The sequence below is a fragment of the Micromys minutus genome (genome assembly GCF_963924665.1).
Source record: "Micromys minutus genome assembly, chromosome: X".
NCBI lineage: Eukaryota > Metazoa > Chordata > Mammalia > Rodentia > Muridae > Micromys > Micromys minutus.
In genome coordinates, this window is record NC_137970.1 from 112,416,708 (window position 1) to 112,439,930 (window position 23,223).

The 23,223-nt window shown below is 41.4% G+C and overlaps 2 protein-coding genes across 5 annotated transcripts in view; one reads left to right on the forward strand and one right to left on the reverse strand.

Moving 5' to 3' along the window:
* Positions 1-959: 959 nt before the first annotated feature.
* Positions 960-13,156, forward strand: CD40LG (CD40 ligand; the record flags this gene model as incomplete). The annotated part of the gene is made up of 5 exons (XM_080910034.1): positions 960-1,115; positions 3,109-3,240; positions 7,474-7,528; positions 9,376-9,438; positions 12,780-13,156. The coding sequence occupies 5 exons, from the start codon at positions 960-962 to the stop codon at positions 13,154-13,156; spliced, it is 783 nt and encodes a 260-aa protein (XP_080766160.1).
* A 7,835-nt stretch (positions 13,157-20,991) lies between these two features.
* Positions 20,992-23,223, reverse strand: part of ARHGEF6 (Rac/Cdc42 guanine nucleotide exchange factor 6) — a 111,804-nt gene continuing 109,572 nt past the window's right edge. For all 4 annotated transcript variants that reach the window (XM_080910773.1, XM_080910772.1, XM_080910771.1 and 1 more), the window contains one exon: positions 20,992-23,103. In XM_080910773.1, the coding sequence (XP_080766899.1) occupies positions 22,963-23,103 (141 nt within the window). In that variant the 3' untranslated portion in view covers positions 20,992-22,962. The remainder of the gene's footprint in view (positions 23,104-23,223) is intronic.

Genomic DNA, 23,223 nt, shown 5'->3' on the forward strand with positions numbered 1-23,223 from the left:
CCAAAACCTGTGGGTTAGGCAAGTCAGGTGGCTGTCCTCTGTGTAGAGTACCTAGAGAGGCAAAGTGACTTGCTGGGGGTCCATAGGAATTTATTAGTACAGCAAGGACTAGAATCCAGGTTTCTCAGCCAATGCTCATTTCCTTAGCCACACATCAGTACAGTATAACTGTGAAGACGGGGAATGTGACCAAATCAGGCTAACCATTGTCCTTTAGCTTTATTCCCCAAGGTTGTGTCTGATTTTCCAAACACTATATAGCTAACTTTGCTTTTCAGCAAAGGTTTTTTGTTTGTTTTTTACATAAATTAGCTTTCTAGCTACATCTTATTTAATAAATGTGGAGCCCTTTTTTGCTTTATGGCATGTAGTTTTGACTAGCAAAGCTAGGAAGATTTTATTGAGCTTAGAGATAAAAGAATCAAAGTCTTGAGAAGCAATTAACAGGTGGCACACCAGGCGTGAAACCAATCCTTATTTCTGCTAACATCTGTTTCTTTACCTTTACACCAGGTTCCAGATCTGTTAGTAAGATTGAAATTGAAATAAGTTTATTACTAGTGGACTCGTTTGTCACTTTCCTTGAAACTGGTGAACCCCAACATTTAGACAGCAATAGGAAAATACTGCCATTGTCTCTTAAGAAGTCTGACATTTCAAGGCAAGAATGAATGTATGGAAGAAGAAAGTCGTTTCTTCTTTACTAACAAAAGGGAAAGCCTGGAAGTGAATGATATGGGTCTAGTTTTTAAAAAAGGAAAGAAAAGAAAAGAAAAAACCTTTACGTAACTTTTTTTTGCTGGGACAGAAGACTACGAAGCACATTTTCCAGGAAGTGTGGGTTGCGACGATTGTGCGCTCTTAACTAATCCTGAGTAAGGTGGCCACTTTGACAGTCTTCTCATGCTGCCTTTTGCCACCTTCTTGGTCAGAAGACACCATTTCAGCTTTCAGCCAGCATGATAGAAACATACAGCCAACCTTCTCCCAGATCCGTGGCTACTGGGCTCCCAGCAAGCATGAAGATTTTTATGTATTTACTAACTCTTTTTCTTATCACCCAGATGATTGGCTCCGTGCTTTTTGCTGTGTATCTTCATAGAAGATTGGATAAGGTAAGTTGACCTCCAATCCTGAATTAGCTTAATTGGGGGTCTTATTGATCTGTGGATAGGTTGAGTTAAGTTCTACCTAAATGATGGAGAACAGTAGAAACTTTAAGTGGACTGATATTCTTGTGGTGTAATGCTTGCTGCCTAGAAAGTGGAGCCTCAGATTTTTGCCTCTAAGATCTCAGAATCTGAAATCAGACAGCCTGGCTTCGAATCTTAGCTTGGCTCTAAACTGCTCTGAGATTCTGGACAGGTAACTTCATACTTCCATTTCTTTTTCTGTGTCAGGGAAATAGAGGTAGACTTAGTCCCCGTGGTACAGACCAAACGATTCTAGCCCCGAAAAGGACATAGATTAGTGCCCGGAACATAATAGTACATTTTAGACCAACAGCAGCTGGTTATTTCCTAAAAGTTGCTTCCTGAACTAAACTATTTTCCCCCATGAAGACAACTTAAAAAAATGAGTTCCACAAAGACAACTTTAAAAAGTAAGCTGGAGAAGAAGAGCATTGATTTGATCTGAAATTCTACTGAACTTTCAATTAGTATGGGCATGAACAATGTCCCCAATCCGGCCAATTTTAAAGTCAGAATGGTGCTGTCTGTGCACCTCTTCAATGCCAACTGCCCTTGTTAGCTGCACTGTGCACCTCTGTAGTATTTTACATGCTTAAATGATTGGGCAGATAAAGGCAAGAGAGGCTAGGATGGGAGCTGACTAGTTAAGCAAAGTTCCCTCTGACTTACCCTATTCCCATGTGCTGGTTCATGTTCACTGAGGGTTACACCGAGGCTGTGTTACAGAATGCTAATCACAGATGACTAGGAGAAAAGTAATCAATTATGTAGCTGTTCCTAAAAGTCTGGAAGTGACAGTAGCTATGCACCAACAAATGGGTAGCAGTCTTCTGTCTGGGACCATTGGCTGCCCTTTTATGAGATGAGGGCCTAAATGAAGGGCATCAAGTTTCTATCAATATAAAGAGAGGTAGTGACAAGCAATGAGAGCGGAGGTAATCTGCTTGCCTACTCAAACTGGATTTCACTGAGGAGCAAAGAGACAGTGTCAGTATCTGATGGCTTGTTTATTTATATGTGGCCTGGTGGGCTCTGTCAAATGCCTGTATATAGGCCTTGGCGATAATGGGGAAGTTGTAACCCATACAGACTCAAATGCGCTGTGATATTTAAGTGAACTTTACATGACAGGCAAAGCCATTGGCAAAGTCCACCTCATATTTTGTTTTGATTTTATTAGGTTGATTTTGAATTTTACCCCCCTTTGAGACAGTTTCATGCTGTAGCTCAGAATGGTCTGGAGCTCACTAGATATAGCAGACTGGCTTTTAACACAAAGGAACACTCCTGCCTCATCCTATAAGTGTAGAGATTACAGACACATTCTACTATACCTATATAGGTTCTTATTTTGACTGTTAAGACTCTGCACTTGAGACAAGAGGAAGTTGTATGGAATTAGTTGACAACACAAGTTAATCACGTACACTGAATTACTCAAATAATTAAGAAGAAAATATCGCATTCACCTTGTTGATGAGAGATAATTTCTTTAAAAAATGCAGATGCTTTCTACAAGTCTCGAAGAACTGAGAGATGTAATTATAAATCCACATTGTGAATGAACTCCTTTGTAAATACCCACGTTATGAACACTACTTGGCAGCCAACAACTTTTATGGCTGGTGGGAAACATGATAGTTATAAGACTTTGCTGTTGTGGTTCACTGAGATAAAAAGCCGTTCGAATAGCTATGATTTCTATCCAGAGGCACAGACAATATGACATCGGAATCACTGGCTTTTTAGGTGGTTAAATGGCAAGTGCCAAACAGCGGTGATCCAGCATAATAACTTTTAATATTCCCCTGTTTACGCTCTCGTCAGTGCCATGAAAGCGAATGTGGAAGCAGGCATGATTAGCTGCATTCTTCTTCCCCATGACATTTCTCATCAGCCTGTTATTTCAAAACAGGTCGAAGAGGAGGTAAACCTTCATGAAGATTTTGTATTCATAAAAAAGCTAAAGAGATGCAACAAAGGAGAAGGGTCCTTGTCCTTGCTGAACTGTGAAGAGATGCGAAGGCAATTTGAAGACCTTGTCAAGGTAAGGTGCTCTTTTCCTAGCAGATTTCACTGAGGAGTTTTAGTACATCCCCCAGTTCTGCAAACCGAGTTCTGACCCTGGAAAGAAAGATTTAACCTGGAAGCAGGGATAGTGGTCACAGCTGTGATCTCAGCACCTGAGGGGCCAAAGTCAAAGAACAGAATACCATGGGTCCCAGGCCAGCTTGGTCTGCAGAGTGAGATATTTTCAAAATGTACTACATATAAACATGCGTGTGCACATATATACATGTATCTATACTCACATATGTGTAGGTGTGGAAATGTGTACATACAAAAAGAAAAAAAAAATGAATACAAAGCCTTAGGATAAAGAGGAAAGCTGAGTTGAACATGTGCAACCAAAAAAGGTTTCGCTCTTAGGTACAGATAATGTGTCGTTGATTAACAGAGTAAACAGGTCAAGATCTTACGCCATCTGCAAATTCATGACACCTATGGAAGTCACAGGACAACTTGTGAGTCTTGCTTCTTTCCTTCCACCGTGTGAGTCTGCAGATTGAACTCACATCCTTAGGCTTGGCCTTTACCCGCTGAGCCACTTTATTGTCCTCTTCAGACCTTCTTTCAGAATTTACTATCCATCCTCCTATATGGTCAGCAAAAGATAATTTAAACTTGTGAAGAAGAAGATTCTAAAACTTATTTCTAGGCCACTTACTGGGATCAGAATTCAATTCAAATCTGTCACTGGTTTTTAAGTTCTTTATTTTGAGCTAGAATGTATTTATTTACTTATTTATTTGTGATAGTCTTGAGTAGCCTAGGATGGTCTTAAACTTGCAGAAGACTTGTGTATAGCTGAAGACTTGCTCTCCAGACCCTCCTGCTTCTAACCTTAGGCATGCACCACTATGTCCAGTTTAATCTTGATTTTATTGTTTTCATTTTGTACAACACTTAACACTTTCTACCTTGTGTATTTTTATTGGATTGTTTTTTTTACCTACATTCAAATGTTATCCCCCTTTCCCTGTTTTCCTTCCAGAAACCTATCCCTTATTTCATCCCCTCCCCCTGATTTTATAAGGGTGCTCCTCCACTCACCCACCCACTCCCACCTCCCAGTCCTGACATTCCCCGCCACTGGGGCATCAAGGTTTGACAGGACCAAGGGCTTCTGTATGCATTAGCCCTTTTTTTCTATAATCTAGAACTTACATCAGTTTTTAACACTTTATTTGCAAAACTGGTGAGTTTAGGATATGTCTTCGGTTTCTCCAGTGCTTACATGTGGAGTCCTGGAGGCTGAGACTTTCTATAAGGACACTACCAGCTCTGGCCTTCTCTCCTTCTGTGATCAATCTTCAGTTTCCTTGAATGGCAGCAAACGTGGCTCGTTCTTTTGTCCCCTTATCTTTCTGTTACAGAGAGGTTTCACAGGTTGCCTGCCAATTCTCTTTGTCCTCATTCAGGTCAGATGTAGAAAGCTTCCAGAATCATCTGTCTAGGATAGGGATAAAGGAAAGGGTCTTTTTGGCTTATATGGGGGAAAAAAGTAGAACTTTTTAAGCAAATCACCAAGGCTTTAGGAGTGTACTGTTTAGCTGTCAGGGCATGTAGAATGTATTGTTTAGCTGTCAGGGCATGTAGAATGCACTGTTTACCTGTCGGGGCATGTAGAATGTACTGTTTGCCTGTCGGGGCATGTAGAATGTACTGTTTACCTGTCAGGGCATGTAGAATGTACTGTTTACCTGTCAGGGCATGTAGAATGTACTTTGCCTGTCGACTATGGAGCCCCAAGTAATGCTATCTTTACCTAGGCTGTAAAAAAGCTAGAATTCAAAGTTTTTCCATCAGTTAATCCTCCTTTAGTACTGCTCCCCGTTTATGTCACCATTTTCCTAGAGGTCTCCCTCAGAAATAGGATTTGGAACTTTTGTGTCTTTCAAGTCAACTATAGACCAATTCCACATTAGATCTGTGTTTTCTAAGCTAATGTTAGTGAACTTTGGACTAAGAGCTCTCTGGCCTAAAGTAACCTTGAAGTCACAGGGCCTGCTAGGGTCCTAGAAATGCTCTGGTGTAATTCTCAGTTCTTAGAATTTCAGTCTTCTCTTTACTATCTCTACAAAGTGGTCAGCCAATTTTCATTTAAATACCTCTCACACCAGAGAGCTCATTAACTTCTGAGACAAGCATGGTGGAGCTCACTGTGGGAGGAGGATGGGAGTCTGGGCTCCAGTCAGGACAAGTGGAGGAAATCACTTTGAACAGTGTAATTACACAGTAAAATCTGCTTTGCCCCTGTTTAATATGGTTATAGTTATCTGTCTACCAACTTCTGAGGTGTCTTTGATTGGCATCAAATTATTTCCATTTCAGGTTTAAAAACTCAATTTAGCCTTAGCTGCCATGTGGAATTTCCACAGAAAGTGAAGTCATTAATCCAAAGGTCTTTTGTTTTTTTTTTTAATTTGACTTTAAAACTCCTTTCAAATGAAGAGCGAAGCAGCCACCAAAAAAAAAAAAGAAAGATAGAGAGAGAGAGAGAGAGAGAGAGAGAGAGAGAGAGAGAGAAGAAGAAGAAGAAGAAGAAGAAGAAGAAGAAGAAGAAGAAGAAGAAGAAGAAGAAGAAAAGAAAAGAAAAGAAAGGAAGGAAGGAAGGAAGGAAGGAAGGAAGAAAGAAAGAAAGAAAGAAAGAAAGAAAGAAAGAAAGAAAGAAAGAAAGAAAGAAAGAAAGAAAGAAAGAAAACTCTGGGAGTGTGAGTGGGGGAAAGTTCACAAAAGTCAAGGCCTGGGTGCAGAAAAGACAAACTTTGCTGATTTCACGTTTTCCTCTGGGCCAGGGCCAACACCACTGCAACCATCTAGCCTAAAGGTATCTCGACTTCGATCATCACACACTAGTGTTTGAAAAGACACCAAAGAGCCCTTTGTTTACTTGTCATCTTGCAAACATTTTCCTGTTGCTGCGTTGTTGCACCCCCCAACACAGATCAAATGGAAAGCTGATCTGTGGGGCCCTTAGTGCCTTAAGCCCTCACATATAGCAACTAAGCTGAGTCTAGACTTAAAACAGTCAAGAGGAACAATGCAAATGCCTTCTTGGGGTGAGGAATGTAAAGGACAGGCTCAGCAGGCATTAGGTTCCAGGGATGGCAGGTGCATAGGACTGTCAGATCTGAAAGCACTACTCTTTTCTTTCTCTTCCTGTTGAGAAGAGAGGGATATACAAGAGACTTAGCCAGGTCTGTGAGTAGGAGCCCATTTTTGTACTTCATTTAAGCCCCAGGCCCTTGGTTGATCTCATACTTGCCAGACCTTTGATTCAGTCTTCTTAAAATGGCGGCAACAGCCTTGATCTTCTCTCAAAGCTCCATAGAAGGAAGTCTATGAGTCTAAGGAGGTGCTAACTTCCTCAAGTATGTCCAGCACTCTTTCACGTTATAAGTAAAAGACGTTTTTCGGTGTTGCGTTTAGTAGGCCTTGTTATACATGCCTGCAAACAGCATTTGGGAGGTGGAGGCAGGAGGGTCAGGAATTCAAGGTCATTCTTAGCTTCATAACCAATTCAAGACTGGCCTAGGTTTCATGAGAATCAGTCTTAAAAGCACAACACAATGTGCCTGAAATTTTCAAATAAAAAGTAAAATAAAAATAAGAAACAAACTGTTCTGAACACCATCACTATCCTTAGAAGAAGGTCTATCTTCACTGAATGTTAATTACTCTAAATAAGTATAGGCCATCCAGAATAACCACCCACAAAAACACATTCAAAGTCAAAGTGTGCATTTCTCTCCCATGACCATATTAAAAACTTTTCTTAAGAGGTTTCAAACTAACCGTATTCTTAGAGACCCCACGCCCTGCATTTTGTTTGATAATATTCCATACGCCAGTTTCAATGGATGAATCATTACCCCAACTCAGCATTATTTATCAACATCTGTCAAAAGGCAGGGAGGTCGGGGTCATAGAAAGGGTCAGAGTCACAAGCTCTGATCTTGGGAGAGCACTGTAATGGAGATAATAAGGCCTGGATTTTGCTTCCAGGGTCTCCCTTGGGTTTTCTGGGCTGTCATCTCATCTGTCAGAGTTAGGGACTCCCAATTGCTATGTGGAATTAATGGCAGGATCATAAGCTATATTATAATTGTCACCAGAAGCAGACAACGCAGTATGAGAATCGCCAAATGAATAATACCTTTAGAGCTCCTCAAACACGCTTCTGTCAACTGATCTTTTGCAATGATTCTTCTTTTAGGATATAACATTAAACAAAGAAGAGAAAAAAGAAAAGAGCTTTGAAATGCAAAGAGGTAGGTTGCTATTTACCAATATTGATAAATGCTTTAAGAGTGAAAAGACCCTTTAGATTGAGCACATGAAACAGAGAACATTTGGTCCTGTGAATAAAATAAAAGACATTTGTTAAACTGCTACATTCTTAGGCCTCTGTGATACTGAAAGGCTTTTTATATCCATGTCAATGAGGACATGTTCCTGTTAATATTGATAATAGTAAATATGAAAAAACCCACACATAATACCTTTATCTAAAGGACCACACAATTTAGTTTCATCTCTAGAGGACCAAAGGATAAGAAAGTCATCATTTGGTAAAATTGATATTCATCTTTCAATGATACCTATGTTGTGGGAGGACAGTTCCCAGTGGGTCTTCTGGGATCGATGAATACAGAGTGGCTACATTCTATTCTTTGTCTGTTCTTAAAGTGAGAGTGTCCTGGACATCTGGAGGTCATAAAAGGACGTTGATGGCTCTCAATTCCAGTACAGTCTTGAGAATATAAATGAAGACATTACTGAGCCTATGGCCTCTGCTTAGATGTGCCTAGAGATAAGAAATGTTATACTCAATAAGGCACCCTGATCTATCTTTGAATAGCTCTAATCATATCTATGCAAAAAGTTTTACCACCTAATTGTGTTCCTCAAAAATTTTCCTGGAATGTCTATTTATTGGGCACATTTCTGTTCTTTGTGGAAATACTGAGCAAAGAATAATTACTTCTCTATATAGCAGCTGTCTGGACACTGAAGACAGCAACCATGGCCCCAAGTTTCCATTGACCTTATTCTTATCTAGGCTAAACATGCCTAGCACCTTCCACTGTTTCCTTTATGACCATTTTCAGGCTCTTTCCTCTCTTAATTATTTCTTTTTCCGAACACTAGTTTTCCCCATTCCTTTTAGACTACAACATCCCCAAACCAGCGCTATCTGAAGTGTCTTGGGTGACAGAAAAGGAAAAGGGTGCTGTTGCAGAAACCATGGCATCACAGGGCTGAACACAATGCTACGGCTACACAAAGGTCGTGCACAGAAAGAAATGTGTATGTAGAAAGGGATAGATACTCTTTTCTTGGGGGAAGAGAGTGTTTGGAACTTGTCATTCCGAACTGGTCAGGATGCCAATGGTTCATCTGATTCCCCTGAAGCTTTCATCCTCACAGTGACTTCGAGACATGAGCAGAGATGCCTAATTTTAGTGAGATTTTGAGGAATCATCCTTCGAAATGGATGTTTGTCTTTAAACAAATCATAAAGTTGACTGAATTGAACTTTTAAGTCATGCAGGACAAAACATCCTTCATAATGTACCTACAAGCTTCTCGGCACCAGGCTTATAACTGGAAAGAAAGTAACCACGTTTTCTACATTTAGGAGATGGGCACTTTTAATTTGGAAGCAAGGCTTTTGCATAGGAAACAGCTGAATTTGAAAGTCTAGACAGCCATTTGGCCCAACCAGATACCATGATCATATCACTAGCTCATTGTGCAGGCTGTTGTCCACTACCACACCAGTATATGGAAGCTGTTCTCAAAAGCAAAATCCAAGGCAGATTTAACAAAGACTTTAACGAAGACCAATACTTTAGCCTGTGTCTACGTATGTTAAGTGGGATGGAGTATTGAACACAAGCAGGAAAGAGGCTCCACGGAAACAGCCAATTCAGTTTTTGAGGTACTAGAACCCACGTTTTCCTTGAGTGGGAAGGATTCCAGACCAGTTATCCTTCCTTTAACATAAACTATGCTAGCACAGTCACTATTACGCAGTTATAGAACTGAACCCATTAATTCCATGAGCTGTTGTATATTTCTTTGGACTGACAATTTGCTTTCGGTTTTGCTTCAGGCGATGAAGATCCTCAAGTTGCAGCACATGTTGTAAGTGAGGCCAACAGTAATGCAGCATCTGGTAAGTCCTAAGTGTGTGAGCATGTATATGTGTGTATGTGTGTGTGTGTATGTGTCGGGGTCCTCCAAAACAATGCAGCCTAATCATTAGGCACTTTTCTTTTCTTCCTCCAGGGACCAATTTACCAACATGCACACATAACTCTTCATACACTGTCCTTTGTTATCAGAGTCAGCTCAAATGCACAGATGGGGCTTAGAGAGACAAAAGGAGGTGGGAAACAGTCCCTATGTTCTCATTAGATTTTTTTCTCAGTGGCTGATTCTAAATGATGAATGACTGGGTGGAGGAACCATCATTTTGCAAGCATAAAAAGAGATGGCAGGTAGCGACCTCCTCACTGGGAATAGCTCTCCTTCTAAAACCTCTCCACTGTGTATAAATGGGCCACAGGAGGTCTTTTTTTGTCATCTGTCGATCCCTGTATGATTAACCCCAGTCTCAGTGGGGCTGACCTCAGGGAAATTAAAGGTAAAAATCATTTTGTAAAGATCAATAGGTGCCGAGATGTTAGATTTTTCAATGAAGTAACAACAGACAGCATACTGTGGTCTTTTCAACACAGATGCTTTTATTTCCATATGCCTTCTACCATTATCCAGTCCTTATTTTTCCCCAAATCTCTACCCTGTGATAGCTAGTACTGTAAATCATATCTGTAGACGGATGGAAATATGTACACTAATGTAAAATTCCTCATGTACATAAAAGCATGAGCATGGGGTCAGCCTTAGAAAGCTTCAACAGAATACTCTACAATGGAGTTCTAAATCATGGGTGTGCATTTGTGAATAATGTGTGTACGTATGTGCGCACAAGTGTGTGTGTGTGTGTGTGTGTGTGTGTGTGTGTGTGTGTGTGTGTAAGAGACAAAGCCACAGAGAAACAAAGGAAGACACTGCAATGTATTGTTTTTGAGGTGACATGAGCTCCTTGGTGACTATAACACAGGAGCACATGCATGATATTGTGACCCATGGTATATAAGAATACTGACTAGGGAGTTTGTGAGGACCAGGGTTTAAGAGCTAAGAACTGCTTGCTAAGTGACTTTAGGCAAATCACATTCATTTTGTGGCAGTTTTCTTTGTCGTCTGCTTCACAGAGTAGTTTTGAATATCAAATCAACTAGTATAGAAGAAAGGTATATTGCTAAGCTATGCTGTACCTGAGTAATGTGCCAGAACATAACTTCCTTCACTGTAATATCAAGAGAGTGACCTAACATTCTTCATGGATACCAGTTGTTCTTTTAATATTTATTACTTTTGTCATATACTCTTCTCTCAAAAATATGCTTATGGGAAAACACTGTAACTATTGCTGTGACCAGAGAAGCCATTCGTACAGCAACGGAGAAGCCTCCTAGTATAACCTCCTCCTGGTCTTTGTCCACCTGGACCCAAATCTTTTGGTCCTTGGATATATTTAGTAGAACTTTGAATTGTTCACAAGGCATAGAACTGGTACTGCCTGCCTGTGAAATATGTCACAGTCGACATCACCGTGGATCTGTAGAGGGCCACATGGGGAAGATAGTACAGTACAGTGTCACCTCACATTTTTCATTCCCTTCTGGACATGATGCTATAAACTTGACCTACATGCCAATTAACAAAGTGGTACATTATTTGTAATCTCGTTGCTAGGGAGGAAACACAAAGATTATATGTTTAAGGTCATCTTAAACTGCAAAGTGAATTCCAGGCCCAACCTGGCTTCCATGAAATCTTGTCTTCCCTCAAAGGGGGACAAATTCAGGAGTCAGGGACTGGTAGATCTCTGTGAGTCCTGAGCTAGCCTAGTCTGCAGAGCAAGTTGCCGGCCAGCCAGAGTTATCTAGTGAGATTCTGTCTCAGAAAAGGAAAAAAAAATGTAAGTGGGTAATCTTTTTAATTAAACAGAAAAGAATCTAGTCTCTTTTTCTGAATCAAATGGTTCAAAAGAGAAAACATCACAAAACAAGCATCATTTGATAGAGAATTTGAGGTGTGATGCATCAGGTGCAATGAAATGCCTTCTTGTGCAAAAAGAGGAAACTTAACCAATAGTATCTTGTGCCCTAGTATATGTAAGACTGTCAAATAAAATAATTGAAAAACCTCAAGAAAGCAAATATATCAATACTTCTACTTCTCCCCACCTTTCACCCCTCACCCCCATCAAATCTAGCTGTGGAAGCTGAGATTTGAAATTAGGTGCACACACCACTTTGAACCCACTCAACAGTTCAGCAGAGAAAAGGGCACACCATTGGTGGGGACTCTGCCCTAGCCGCAAGAATATGGGTACTTTCAAGTTGGTGGCACCCACTACAATGGGAGATCAAAACACAGTTAAATGAACACATGGTTTATTTTCATACTTCCTTGCCTATTTTAGGCTTGGTCGTGGGAGGCAGGCCAGGTTTGCAACAGCGTAAGGTAGAAGGAAGAAGTGGGGTCTAATCTAGGTAGACTGACAACTCTAGCTTTGTGACATTCGCGATGAGCTAAATGTTTCTACTCCTATTAGCAAGAATTTTATGACATGTATAAATATCAAGTCATTTGCACTTCATTTTAAACCATGCATTTATTTATTCATTCGTTTACATTTGTGTAGGTATGGCTGTGTGAATATATATACATATCTGAAGCATACTGGGGTACACAACAGTCAGATGAAGGTGTCCTTGTCTCCTAACTTTCCACCCAGTCTCATGGAGTAGGGGCTTTCCTTGAACCCGAGACTCATGTTTTCTCATGTGGGCTGGGTACCAACCCGTCTCAGTGATTTCCCCTATGCCCGACCACCTTTTGTGTTGTTGTTGTTTTGAGACAGAGTCTCACATAGCTCAGATGGGTCTCAAAGTCAGTATGTGGCCAACGAGGACATTAGCCTTGCACTCAAGCTGCTCCTGACTCAATGTTGCCTGGGAATTCTAGGCACACATCACCAGGAGTGGCTGATCATTTGCACTTTCTTAAATTCAAGGGAAAATTTGCTTGGAGAACTCTAAAGAGAGGAGAAATTTTGTTGGTGTCCGCACCTTCTCAGATCTCTGAAACATGCTGTAATTCTGCCCCTGTTCTGTTGCTTCAGGGTTAGAGCTACGTTCCAATTTGGGGAGATCAAGTAACTTGGCCAAGCTTGAATAAAACCCAGATTGGAATCTGACAGTTAACTCTGAAGCCCGTATAAACTTGGTATCTGTAATTCCTTGCGCCTCTGAGGGTCATAAAGTGCCTTGAGAATTTATTCTCACACAAAGTCGGCATCCAACCTTAAACCTTACTTCCTGTTAGAATAGATGCCATGCTGTGCTTATGCTCACCAGGGATTCCCTCTCTGTCTTACAGTTCTCCAGTGGGCCAAGAAAGGATATTATACCATGAAAAGCAACTTGGTGATGCTCGAAAACGGGAAACAGCTGACGGTTAAGAGAGAAGGGCTCTATTATGTCTACACCCAAGTTACCTTTTGCTCTAATCGGGAATCTTTGAGTCAACGTCCCTTCATCGTGAGCCTCTGTCTGAAGCCCAGCAGTGGATCTGAGAGAATCTTACTCAAGGCAGCAAATACCCACAGTTCCTCCAAGCTTTGTGAGCAGCAATCCATTCACTTGGGCGGAGTATTTGAATTACAAGCAGATGCTTCTGTGTTTGTCAACGTGACTGAAGCAAGCCAAGTGATGCACGGAATTGGCTTCTCATCTTTTGGCTTACTCAAACTCTGAACAGTGTGCTGCCCTAGGCTGCAGCAGGGCCCTTGCTGGCAGTCTTCTCTATACAGCGAATCAATTAGGACCTGCTCTGTGTTGAACTGCCTATTTATAACCCTAGGACCCTCCTCACGAAGAACTATTTATTATGTACCCCCAAGGCACATAAAGCTGGAATAAGAGAATTACAGGGCAGGCAAACTCCTAACGGACCCTACTCCCTAAGAACTTACCATCTGAAACAGCAACCCCACTGATGCAGACTACCAGAGATCCCCAGGAAAAGACAAAGCCATAATGCACAGATGACAGAGCTCTGAAACAGCACTTAACTAACGGAGCTCAGTTTGGTTGTTTTATGGGTGTCGTTCAATGGATAGTGTACTTACTAGGAAAGATGCAGAAGAGCAACTGTGAGCCTTAGCTCACAATTTGTTATGGTAGACTTGGGGTTCCTGTGGCCCCAGTAGGCCAGGTTCTAAAGTCTCCCACGGAGAAATGAGAAACTCTGCCTCCACTTTACCCTACTACTTCAACACTCAGTATTTCAATGTCTCCACTTTCTTTCTCTCTCTCTCTCCCTCCCGCCCACCCTCCCTCCCTCCTCTTTCTCTTCTCTCTCTCTCTCTCTCTCTCTCTCTCTCTCTCTCTCTCTCTCTCTCTCTCTCTCATACACACACACACACACACACACACACACAAACACAAGCACACACACATACATGGAGTCAGGCTATTGTTGGCTGGTTCTCTTATTATCTACCCTGTGTCTGTCTATGTAGCACTGTCTGGTCAGTGTAGACAGCAGCTCCCAGCCTGCCCATTCCTTCTGATGGAATGACTATATTTAAAGGAACCTGTCGTAGAGCTCCCTGAAATCTTCATTGTTTCCATAGTGAACTTAATGATTATGTTATTATTTATTTTTGATTAATAAAGATCCTATAACATTATTGTCGCTGTATAGATCTCATCCAGGTTGTGGGGAGAACGAGGGAGTGTTTGGAAGGAATTTTGCCAACGTTTTGGGAGGGGTTGGGGGAAGGCTGTTACCATAAACTTAGTGCTCAAGCTGAGCATACAGCAAGTTATGTCAATAACAGCAGACTCCCTTCAAGTCTGCCATGGCCTTTGCTAGATGAGGTGGGAGCCTGCTCAGTGGAAAGCGCTCTCATCCTCAGTCCCCATCTTGCTCTGCAAAGGTAGAAAGGGACTGGAGAGAGAGCCCTAAACGAGAAACAGGAGCCAACCTTTTTAACAGCTGTCTAGGTGGCTGTGCTCTAAGCAACAAGGAAATGGAGCTGGAACATCCTGAGGATGACTTTTGGCTCCAAGCCGGGGGTGGGGGGCGTCATTTCTTGCCACCTCCAACTGTGATGCAACAAATGATGATGTAAAAAACTCAAGAGTTTAACTGGTAGAATCTTTTGCCTAAGAGAAACGCATTCATCAAGAAAATACTAATGTAGAAATAAAAAGGAGGAGACAGTGACTTTCCTCCTGTCCTTGCTCTTCAGTCACCTGAATGACACAGATGTATCTTGACTACAGCTCTTGTAATAGGAAGACTCACTGAGAAGCTGAAAGCATGCTGGACAAACCTGTGTGTCTGCACCATTGCTGTGTCCCCAACAAAAGACCTTTGGTATAAGTAAGAGTGATGTTTGTGGATTTAGTAACTCAGTAGAAATATGTGCACCATGCTGTTGTGCCCTCTGGGAACAAAGATCCTGATGGGTTTAGGGTGGTTTAGCTGTAGAGTGCTTTCCCAGCAAGTGTGAGGCTTTGGGGTCCATGCCCAGCACTGCAAAGGGCAGAAGTGTATCAACTGACAAAACTCTGCATAAGCTGCTTAAAGGAAGTAAGGCAGCAGCTATGGTAGCTGAGTAGATTGTGGCAATGATGCTCTTACAGTGTGAGGCCAGAATCCTATGCCTTCTTAAAGGAGGGCATCAGCTTAGTTAAAACAGGGGGCAACAACATATACATCATTATTCTCTTCCTCACAAAAGCTAAATGCCTATGTTGTGGCATAACCCTTCTTATGCAATTTGTCTGAGGTAGTGGGAATAGGGTAGGTGTGAGACAGCGGCAGTTTTACAGTGTGATACCTGGGTAGATATGTTTTATTTTACTTTTTATACATTTTAATTAAGATATAATATCATTACTTTCCTCCTTCCCTTTCCTACCTACAGACATGCCCAAGACCCCTTCCTTTAGCCCCTTCCATATCTCTTCACTCTCAAATTGATGGTAGTATATTTTTCTTTGATTATTAGTACTACATGTATGTATTATTAATACATATTTGATTATTAGTACTATATATACATTATATATATATATTATACATGCATATGCATAAATGCATAAATATAACCTACTGTGTCTATTTTTGTTGTTTACATGTGTGTGGTTTCAGAGTTGACCACTTTGTAAACAGTATCTCCTAGAAATGCCTATACAAACAAGAACAGAACACCCCAGGCATATTTTTTAAAAATCTTCATATACTCATGTTCTTTTGATTTAAACAACACCCCTGTGTTTCTTATTGCTTGGGAACTATTATCTCTCAAATTAGTTCTACTTCTAGTAAGGAATTTGTCCAGAACAGCTGTATTCAGCTATGTGTGGTGGTGTGCACCTAAGATACCAACATAGTTTCAGAGAGATGAAGGAGAATTGCAGCAAATTCAAGGCCAGCCTGTTTTACCTAGTGAGATTCAGGCTAGCCAGGCCTGCATTCTGAAATTCTTTAAATTAATTAATTAAATAACTGTAAACAGAACTAATAGCGTTTATATAAAACACGACATTTTCTAGCCTACCTCCTCTTCTCTACTGCCCTCTAGAGTTACTTCCCACAGCTCCATCCCAGACCCTTTTCTCCAGGCTTGCACTCTAAGCAGCCAAGGTCCCTTGCTCTTTCAAATGTCTCTAAGTGCAGCTCTTCCCCCTCCCCTTCTGTCCCACATTCCCTGGGCTCTCTCTGAAAGAGTCATGGTTTCAATAACCACTTTCAAGTTACTGATGAAATCCTTTCGAGGTAGGAATTGGATGGAGTTTGATTTATTTGTTTTGGCATTTTTTTTTTTGACAGGACCCAGGCTGGCCTAGATCTGTGTGTTCTTTGCAGGGCTCAAATCCATTATGATCCTCTTGCCTCAACTCTCATCCTCTGGGTCACTCGGGTAATAGTTGTTTTTTTCTGTCCCCTAGAAAGCTTCTACTTCTCAGCAGAGGGCTCAGGCCCTTAGATGCAATGCACACAGATAGAACTGTAGATCTTGCTGTCCACATGACAACATCTCCTTCAAGTGTTGCTCACTCCACTGATTACCATCGTCCTCCACCCCATTCGCCAAAGCAGAAACCTGCCTTGACCAAGGTTCCTCTTGTTTCCCGCTCCTGGGTGCTGGAATTATAAGCCTCTGCTACCATGCCTGGTTTGCTCAGTACTAGGGGATTAAACCCAAAGCTTTGTGCGTGCTAGCAAAGCAATCTGCTACTGAGCCCCAGCTCATAGCTCATAGTGCTGGCTTTATAATCTTGTTACTTCTACATCCCATGAGAAGGTAAGGGAGAAGGAATTGAAATACACATTCATCTTTGTTTTGTTTCTAAACAAACAGAAAATGAACACAGTATAAAATATTGCAGTCCTTGCTGTTTGATAGGAAGCAAGAAACCACAAAATGCAAGTGTGCACAGTGGCATGCTCTCAGAACAGGAGTTCCTCTGCTTAAACAGACACAGGAGGACACTCCTGGGAGTCGAGTGGGAATGTATTTTGTGGTGTATTCAATCATTTCTTCAGGACCAGATCCCTGTGTGCAGAGCTGCTCTCTCTTTGAAGAGGGAACTTGGAACTGAGTATGATCGCTGTTCTGTTCCTCTTGTAGTATTGTGGTTAGCTCTGGAGCTAGTCAGATAGAACTTTAGTCCAGGCATCACAATTTATTGGTTTTATGGCCATGGACAAATCGTTTAACCTATCACTCAGTGCCCACATCTGAAAAATAGGCATTTTTTTCTTTTGACAGGGCCCAGGTTGGCCTAGACCTATGTGTTTCGTGATGATCTTCCTGCTTCCAATCCTCGGAGTGAGGATATTAGTTTTTGCCCAGTTGATGAGGTTGGTGAGGGTCAGCAGAAAGTCCCAGTTGACTGCTCTCTCAAGCTCATCATCATCAAATGAACCACACTGTGGAACCCAGAACCGTGGTCTGCATTCAGTACTGCAGTTGGGTGAGGGAAGGGGGCATCCTAAAGTAGTTGGAACTTCCATAGTCAAGGGTCCTACCTAGCAGCTTAGACACCCTGATAGCCCTAATGTGTGAAGTGGAAGGAGGAAAGCACTGAGTGTGGAGTGAAGTGAAAGTAAAAAGAAAATAGATATAGGAAAGAAGACAGTAGGAGACAGACTTCTGTGAGGGAGGGAGAGGAAATGGAGGGGGAAAGGGGGAGAAGGGGGGAGCACAAAGGGCCACGTGCAGCCATGCACATCTGCAAATCTGTAACTCTAGCACTAGGAAGGCAGAAAACTAACACGTTCAAGACCAGGTTAAGATACGCTTAAGTTATTCAGACCAGTTTGAGCTACATAGTGAGATACCTTCAAAAACAAACAAACAAAAGACCATTTCGATTGCAAAGAATAGAGTTTGACTACGACAGAGAAGCCACTTTGGGGTATTGAAAAGCAATTCCTTAGATTTAACAGGTGTTCACTGGTAGAGATGTAGTTCAACTCATAGTGACTGTGTGTCATGCATGAGGTCCTAGTTTAATACTCAGTACCTCATAATCCCTGGCATGGTAATGCATTTATATAATCCAAGAAATCAGAGGCAGTGGCAGAAAAATAGACGTTCAAGGTTATCCTGGAATATGTGGTATATCTGAAGCCAGCCTGGAGTTCACAAGACCTGTCTCAAATAAATAAACAAACAAAAGTAAAAATATACGGAAATGGAGCTTCTTAAGGATTTTACAAGGGTTGACAGCTTATATAGAATCAGTGTTTAATGGGTACAAAAGCAGAAAAAAGAAATGTGGTGTGGGCTGGAGAGATGGCTCAGTGGTTAAGAGCACTGACTGCTCTTCCAGAGGTCCTGAGTTCAAATCCCAGCAACCACATGGTGTCTTACAACCATCTGTAATGGGATCTAATGCCCTCTTCTGGTGTGTCTGAAGATAGCTAAAGCATACTCATATATAATAAATTAGTCTTAAAAAAAGAAACTGTGTATTTGTATACACTTATGCAAAAATGTTTAAAATTTTTTTATCTGTGTTTTTTAAAATAAAGTTAAAAAATAAAATAAAATAAAATAAAATAAAGAAATTCTGGTATTATATGTACATTAAAAAAAGAAATGTGATGCAAAATACTCAATTCCAAGAAGTAGATCAGAATATAGGTTCAATTCACACCTCCACCATGAAGTACCACATAATTCAATCTTAAACTTTTATTCACATGGAAGATGGAGATAACAGACCTGACAGTGTTGTTTGAGGTTTGCATAAATCTAAAGGTGTGAACTATTTAATACAGTGCTAGTATGTGGGAATAAAAATTAACTGTTCAAAGCAAGAAAGAACCAGTAAGGTAGCTCAGGCAGAAAGGGAATTTAGTAACTGTAAAAAGGTGGGGACAAAGAGCTGAAAGGCAGTGGGATTCTGGTGAATTCATGACTTCAAAATCATTCCATGGAAGTGGTGACCAAATGTTAAGCAACTGCTGCTGTGACAACTGCCTAGCACTGCTACAGTGTCACCCACAAAGCTTGAGCAGAGACACTGCAATGTGGACTACTGACACCACAGTATGTTGGGAACGTCCTATAGGCCACCAGAAGACAGACTGTCTAAATTCATACCCCCCCCCACTCCACCCCAAATATTGCCATACATGAGGTGTATTTGAATCCTCATAGTATCCAGAACCCTTGCTGCAACTTAGGAAAATGTACATTTGCCCTTACGTTTTCAGGGGAACCATGGGGCTAGGAATAGATAGTATCTAGCAGAAATAATTCCCTCTGTCCATCTCTCTGTCTCTGTCTATCTATTTCTCTGTGTATGTGTGGCGGGGAGGGGTGTATACATGTGTCTCCATATGAGAGAGTGGAGATGTAACCTTTTGGATTTTGAACTTCATGTTATTATAACATGTTTATGATAGGTAGGGCATGCACATGCAGCGTCCCCTGTAGGGGGAGGGTTGAGAACAACTTCGTGGAGGCAGTTGTCTTCTTCCACCTTCATGAGTGTTCTGGGGATTTAACTCAAGCCATCACAATATCAGGGCAGGCACCTGCACTCAGTCATCTCACCAGTCCCGCCTTGCTTTTTGAGATAGGGTCTCACCTTTGCCTAGAACTTGATGAGCAGGCAAGGATGGAGGGCCAGCAAGCCCCGGGAATTTACCTGACTTTGCCATTGCAGTTCTGGGACTATAGGTGCAAGCCAGCACAACACTATTTTGACATGTCTTCTGGTGATAAACCTTAGATCCTTCTGCTCTCCTGGCAACTGTTTTCTCTCCCCCAGCCCACAGCTCACACACTTTTCATCCTACCTGCTGACACCAGAGAGACACCAATGAAAATATCACAGATGGACAAACTCTTGTAAAATATAAAGACAGAGAGAAGCACTTGGATATGAAAATAAATGTATCTCTCCTAATGCAGGAAGGAAAATTGTGAGATGCACTTCAAGTAGTTTGTAAGTTGAAGCCAGAAGATGAAAGATAGTGCAGTTAAGGAAAGTTCTATGTCACCAGTGGGTGACATTTGCTCAGTATATTACAGGTATGATCACACTATGAAATAGAACCTTAAGTGGAAAAGATAGGGTGGGGGATGGCTGATGCAAGTAGACTAGCTAAACTTTCCAACCTCAACCTACTTCTCAGTATTTCTAAAAGAAACGAAATCAGTATGTTCAAGAGCTGTCTTCACTCCTGTGCTCACTGAAATACTGGGCACTTAATCAAGATCTAAAATAACTTAAAACTGGTCATGGTGATGAGCATACTTTGATCCCAGCACTGGAGAGGCAGAGGCAGACAGGTCTCTGTGAGTTAAAGTCTGGTGTGGTATGCACAGTGAGTTTCAGGCCAGCTATGACTACACAAGTGAGACCTTGCTGATAGATAGGTAGGTAGATAGATAGATCACAGAAAGATACATACATACTAGAAAGGTAGATGATTGATGGAGTTATGGCAAGAATCTGTGAATAAGTGGATAAAATTATGGTATATACATTTTGGAATGCTACTCAGCTTTTAAAAAGGAAAAAGAAATTTGTAACAATGCTAATGAGCCTGGAGGGCATTGTGCCAGGTGAAATAAGCCAGGCAGAGAACGATGAATGCTGCATGATCTCCTTCATTCCTCACATGGGAAATATAAAATCAGAAACTCACAGACGTGAGGCAGAAAATAGGAGTTAATCAGGGCATTAGTGGGGAAAGGAGGGTAGTATTTTGATCAAAGTGGGCAAAGTTTCAGTAAAATGGGAAGAATTTGTCTATGTATAATACAATGACTATGGGTAATATTTCTTTGTCTATTTCTAAAAGGTTAAAAAAGCAAAGCTTTTCAAAGTTCTCACTACAGATACCGTAATAGTTGAGGCAATGCATAATATGTTAAAATTGTCCTGTGACCCTGGATACCATGATGTATGTATGGAATGAAAGCTCACACCACTGTCACCAACAATTCATATTTGTCAGCTGAAAATAAAATGACATTTAAAGAACAGTCTTCCTCAACATCAGTCAGTCAGCAAGAAGAAAAAAACACAACACATGATTTTATTTATAAAGCACTGTTTATTCTTGTTTATTGAAAATGTCCATTTTAAAAGTCTTTAAAATAAAAACAATTTTAGAAAATCTGAGCTCCTATAAGAAGGGACATAACAGGGGAACCCGAAAGGCTCCTGAGGGCAGCAGTTTAATCAGAGTAAGAGGAACCAATTATAGAGGATTGTAAACAACACAACTATGAGACATGACTGTGGGGTCAACATGGCTTCATTTCCTTTATATTATCTAGTCTAGAAGCCTGGGCAGCCCACTGCACAAGTTTCATTATCCAGTACCAAGGACCTCTCCACAGAAGAGCAAAGTCCCTTTCAATGTCTGAAGCGATTAACAAAATTATTTGGCAACCACAAAAGTGTTTTTCCTATGGACAAAATTTGCACATTGATTGCAAACTATTTACTAAGTATAGACAGGACACATGTGAACATCTGGGGTGCTAATGCTGTTCCTTTTGTAAAATTTTTTTTACATGAAAGATGTCTCATAGAAATCTCTGGGCTTAGAAACAGGACAGCCATTCTTAGCAACCTTGACTCTCTAAGCTGACAAAGATGGCTGTATGCGATTGTCTGAGGTTGGACTCTAGAAATACTCCATATACTGTGGGTGCTATAATGTTGGCCATGTAACATGAGACAATAGCACTGTACCATGGAATAATGGAAAGTGTGAGAGCCTCCGTACCACAAAGAAAAAGAGCTCCTCAACAAGCTTTTAGGCCTGGAGTTTCGTTTTGAAACAGCACTTACAGGCTCCAATCAAAGATCCATGTAAGCCTTTGGTTGGCATTCTGTATCTCTTTCCAGTGACTTTATCATCTGGCCAAGATGTCCTGTCATCTGAGGAGGTAGGCAAGAGCCTCCTCCATCCTCGGCCCCTTCTGACTTGTGTTGAATTTAGGTATACGGTGTCCTTCTGCGACTCTCTTTGAAATCTGCTTCTTCCCAGGCCAGTTTTCTGGACTACTTACAAAGTCAATGGTTTGACATTATCAACAACTCAAGCAAACTAGTTTCAAAAAATCAGCTTCACTGGCAACCTGGTCAGCTAGGAGGGGCCCTTTAACTCAGTGTTAAACCTGGCTCATCATACTAGAAGCCAATGATGGGTCGAACTTCTCACTGCAGAAACCAGAGCTTGGTAAGATGGGATGGAAGGTGTGTATGAGGGCACACTATCTTCTCATGAGGGTTATTTTGTCATTGGAATATTCAAAGTAAAGTCACTGCTCAGAGTAACTGTTTGAGAAACTAAGCAAAGCAAATCCATGATCCTTTACACTCCACTTTGTACGGCTGGCTAGAAGCACGGGGTTGAGGGGAGGTAGAAAACTTACATAGAGGCAGAAGGCTGGGCTAGAAAGCTATACTGCTAGGGATAGCTGCTCCATCAAGCTGCTCTGCCCTGCTGCTGATGGGGGGATCGTCTGAAGCATTTTGCTGATAGACTTGGTGCTGGTGTGGATAGTTGGAGTTCTTACCATGACTTTACATGGCCACCAGCACGAAGGGTATAAGGGCACACTACACTGTTCTTGATCTTAACAGACAACGTGGGAGGTAAGTTCTTAAAGTACTGAAGGAGGCTTATGACAGTCAGGGGAAGCTGGGTCACTGGGCAAAGGTGTTCATTTTCACCTACTCTAAACATAAGCCTGAAAAGCTTAGCCTCCAGCAAATTGGGTAGTACAGGGTTGTTGGGCATAGCAAAATATTGGGGCCATTTTTAACAACACCTCAGGCTATTTCCCCTGTTAAAACAAGTGTCAATTAACTGATAACCAAGCATCAAACACTTAATCAAATTGGGGGGGACAGAGAGAGAGAGAGAGAGAGAGAGAGAGAGAGAGAGAGAGAGAGAGAGAATCCCAACACCACAAAGCACAAAGCTCAAGTGCACAGTTAAATCATTTAGCTGGCCACTTTAACAAGTGCTGAAGGCACTGTGCTTAGCTGCACAGTGATGGTTATGGCAGAATTGAGGTCTTGCTGCTGGATTCAGCTCGAATGCATTCATCTGTTTGCTTCAACAGCTTCCGGACCAGCTTTTCTAGGTCCTTCCTCGACTTCAATTCTTCTTCTAGACATTGCTTCATTTTTTTATTCTCCTAAAAGGGAAAGAGTTATTAATCACTGAGCCAAGGCAGAACTTTTCCAGGCTTCTCCCCCTCCACCTCCTCCCCCTTCTCCTGGCATCCTTCACTGTGACGACATTCGGAGAGCAGGCT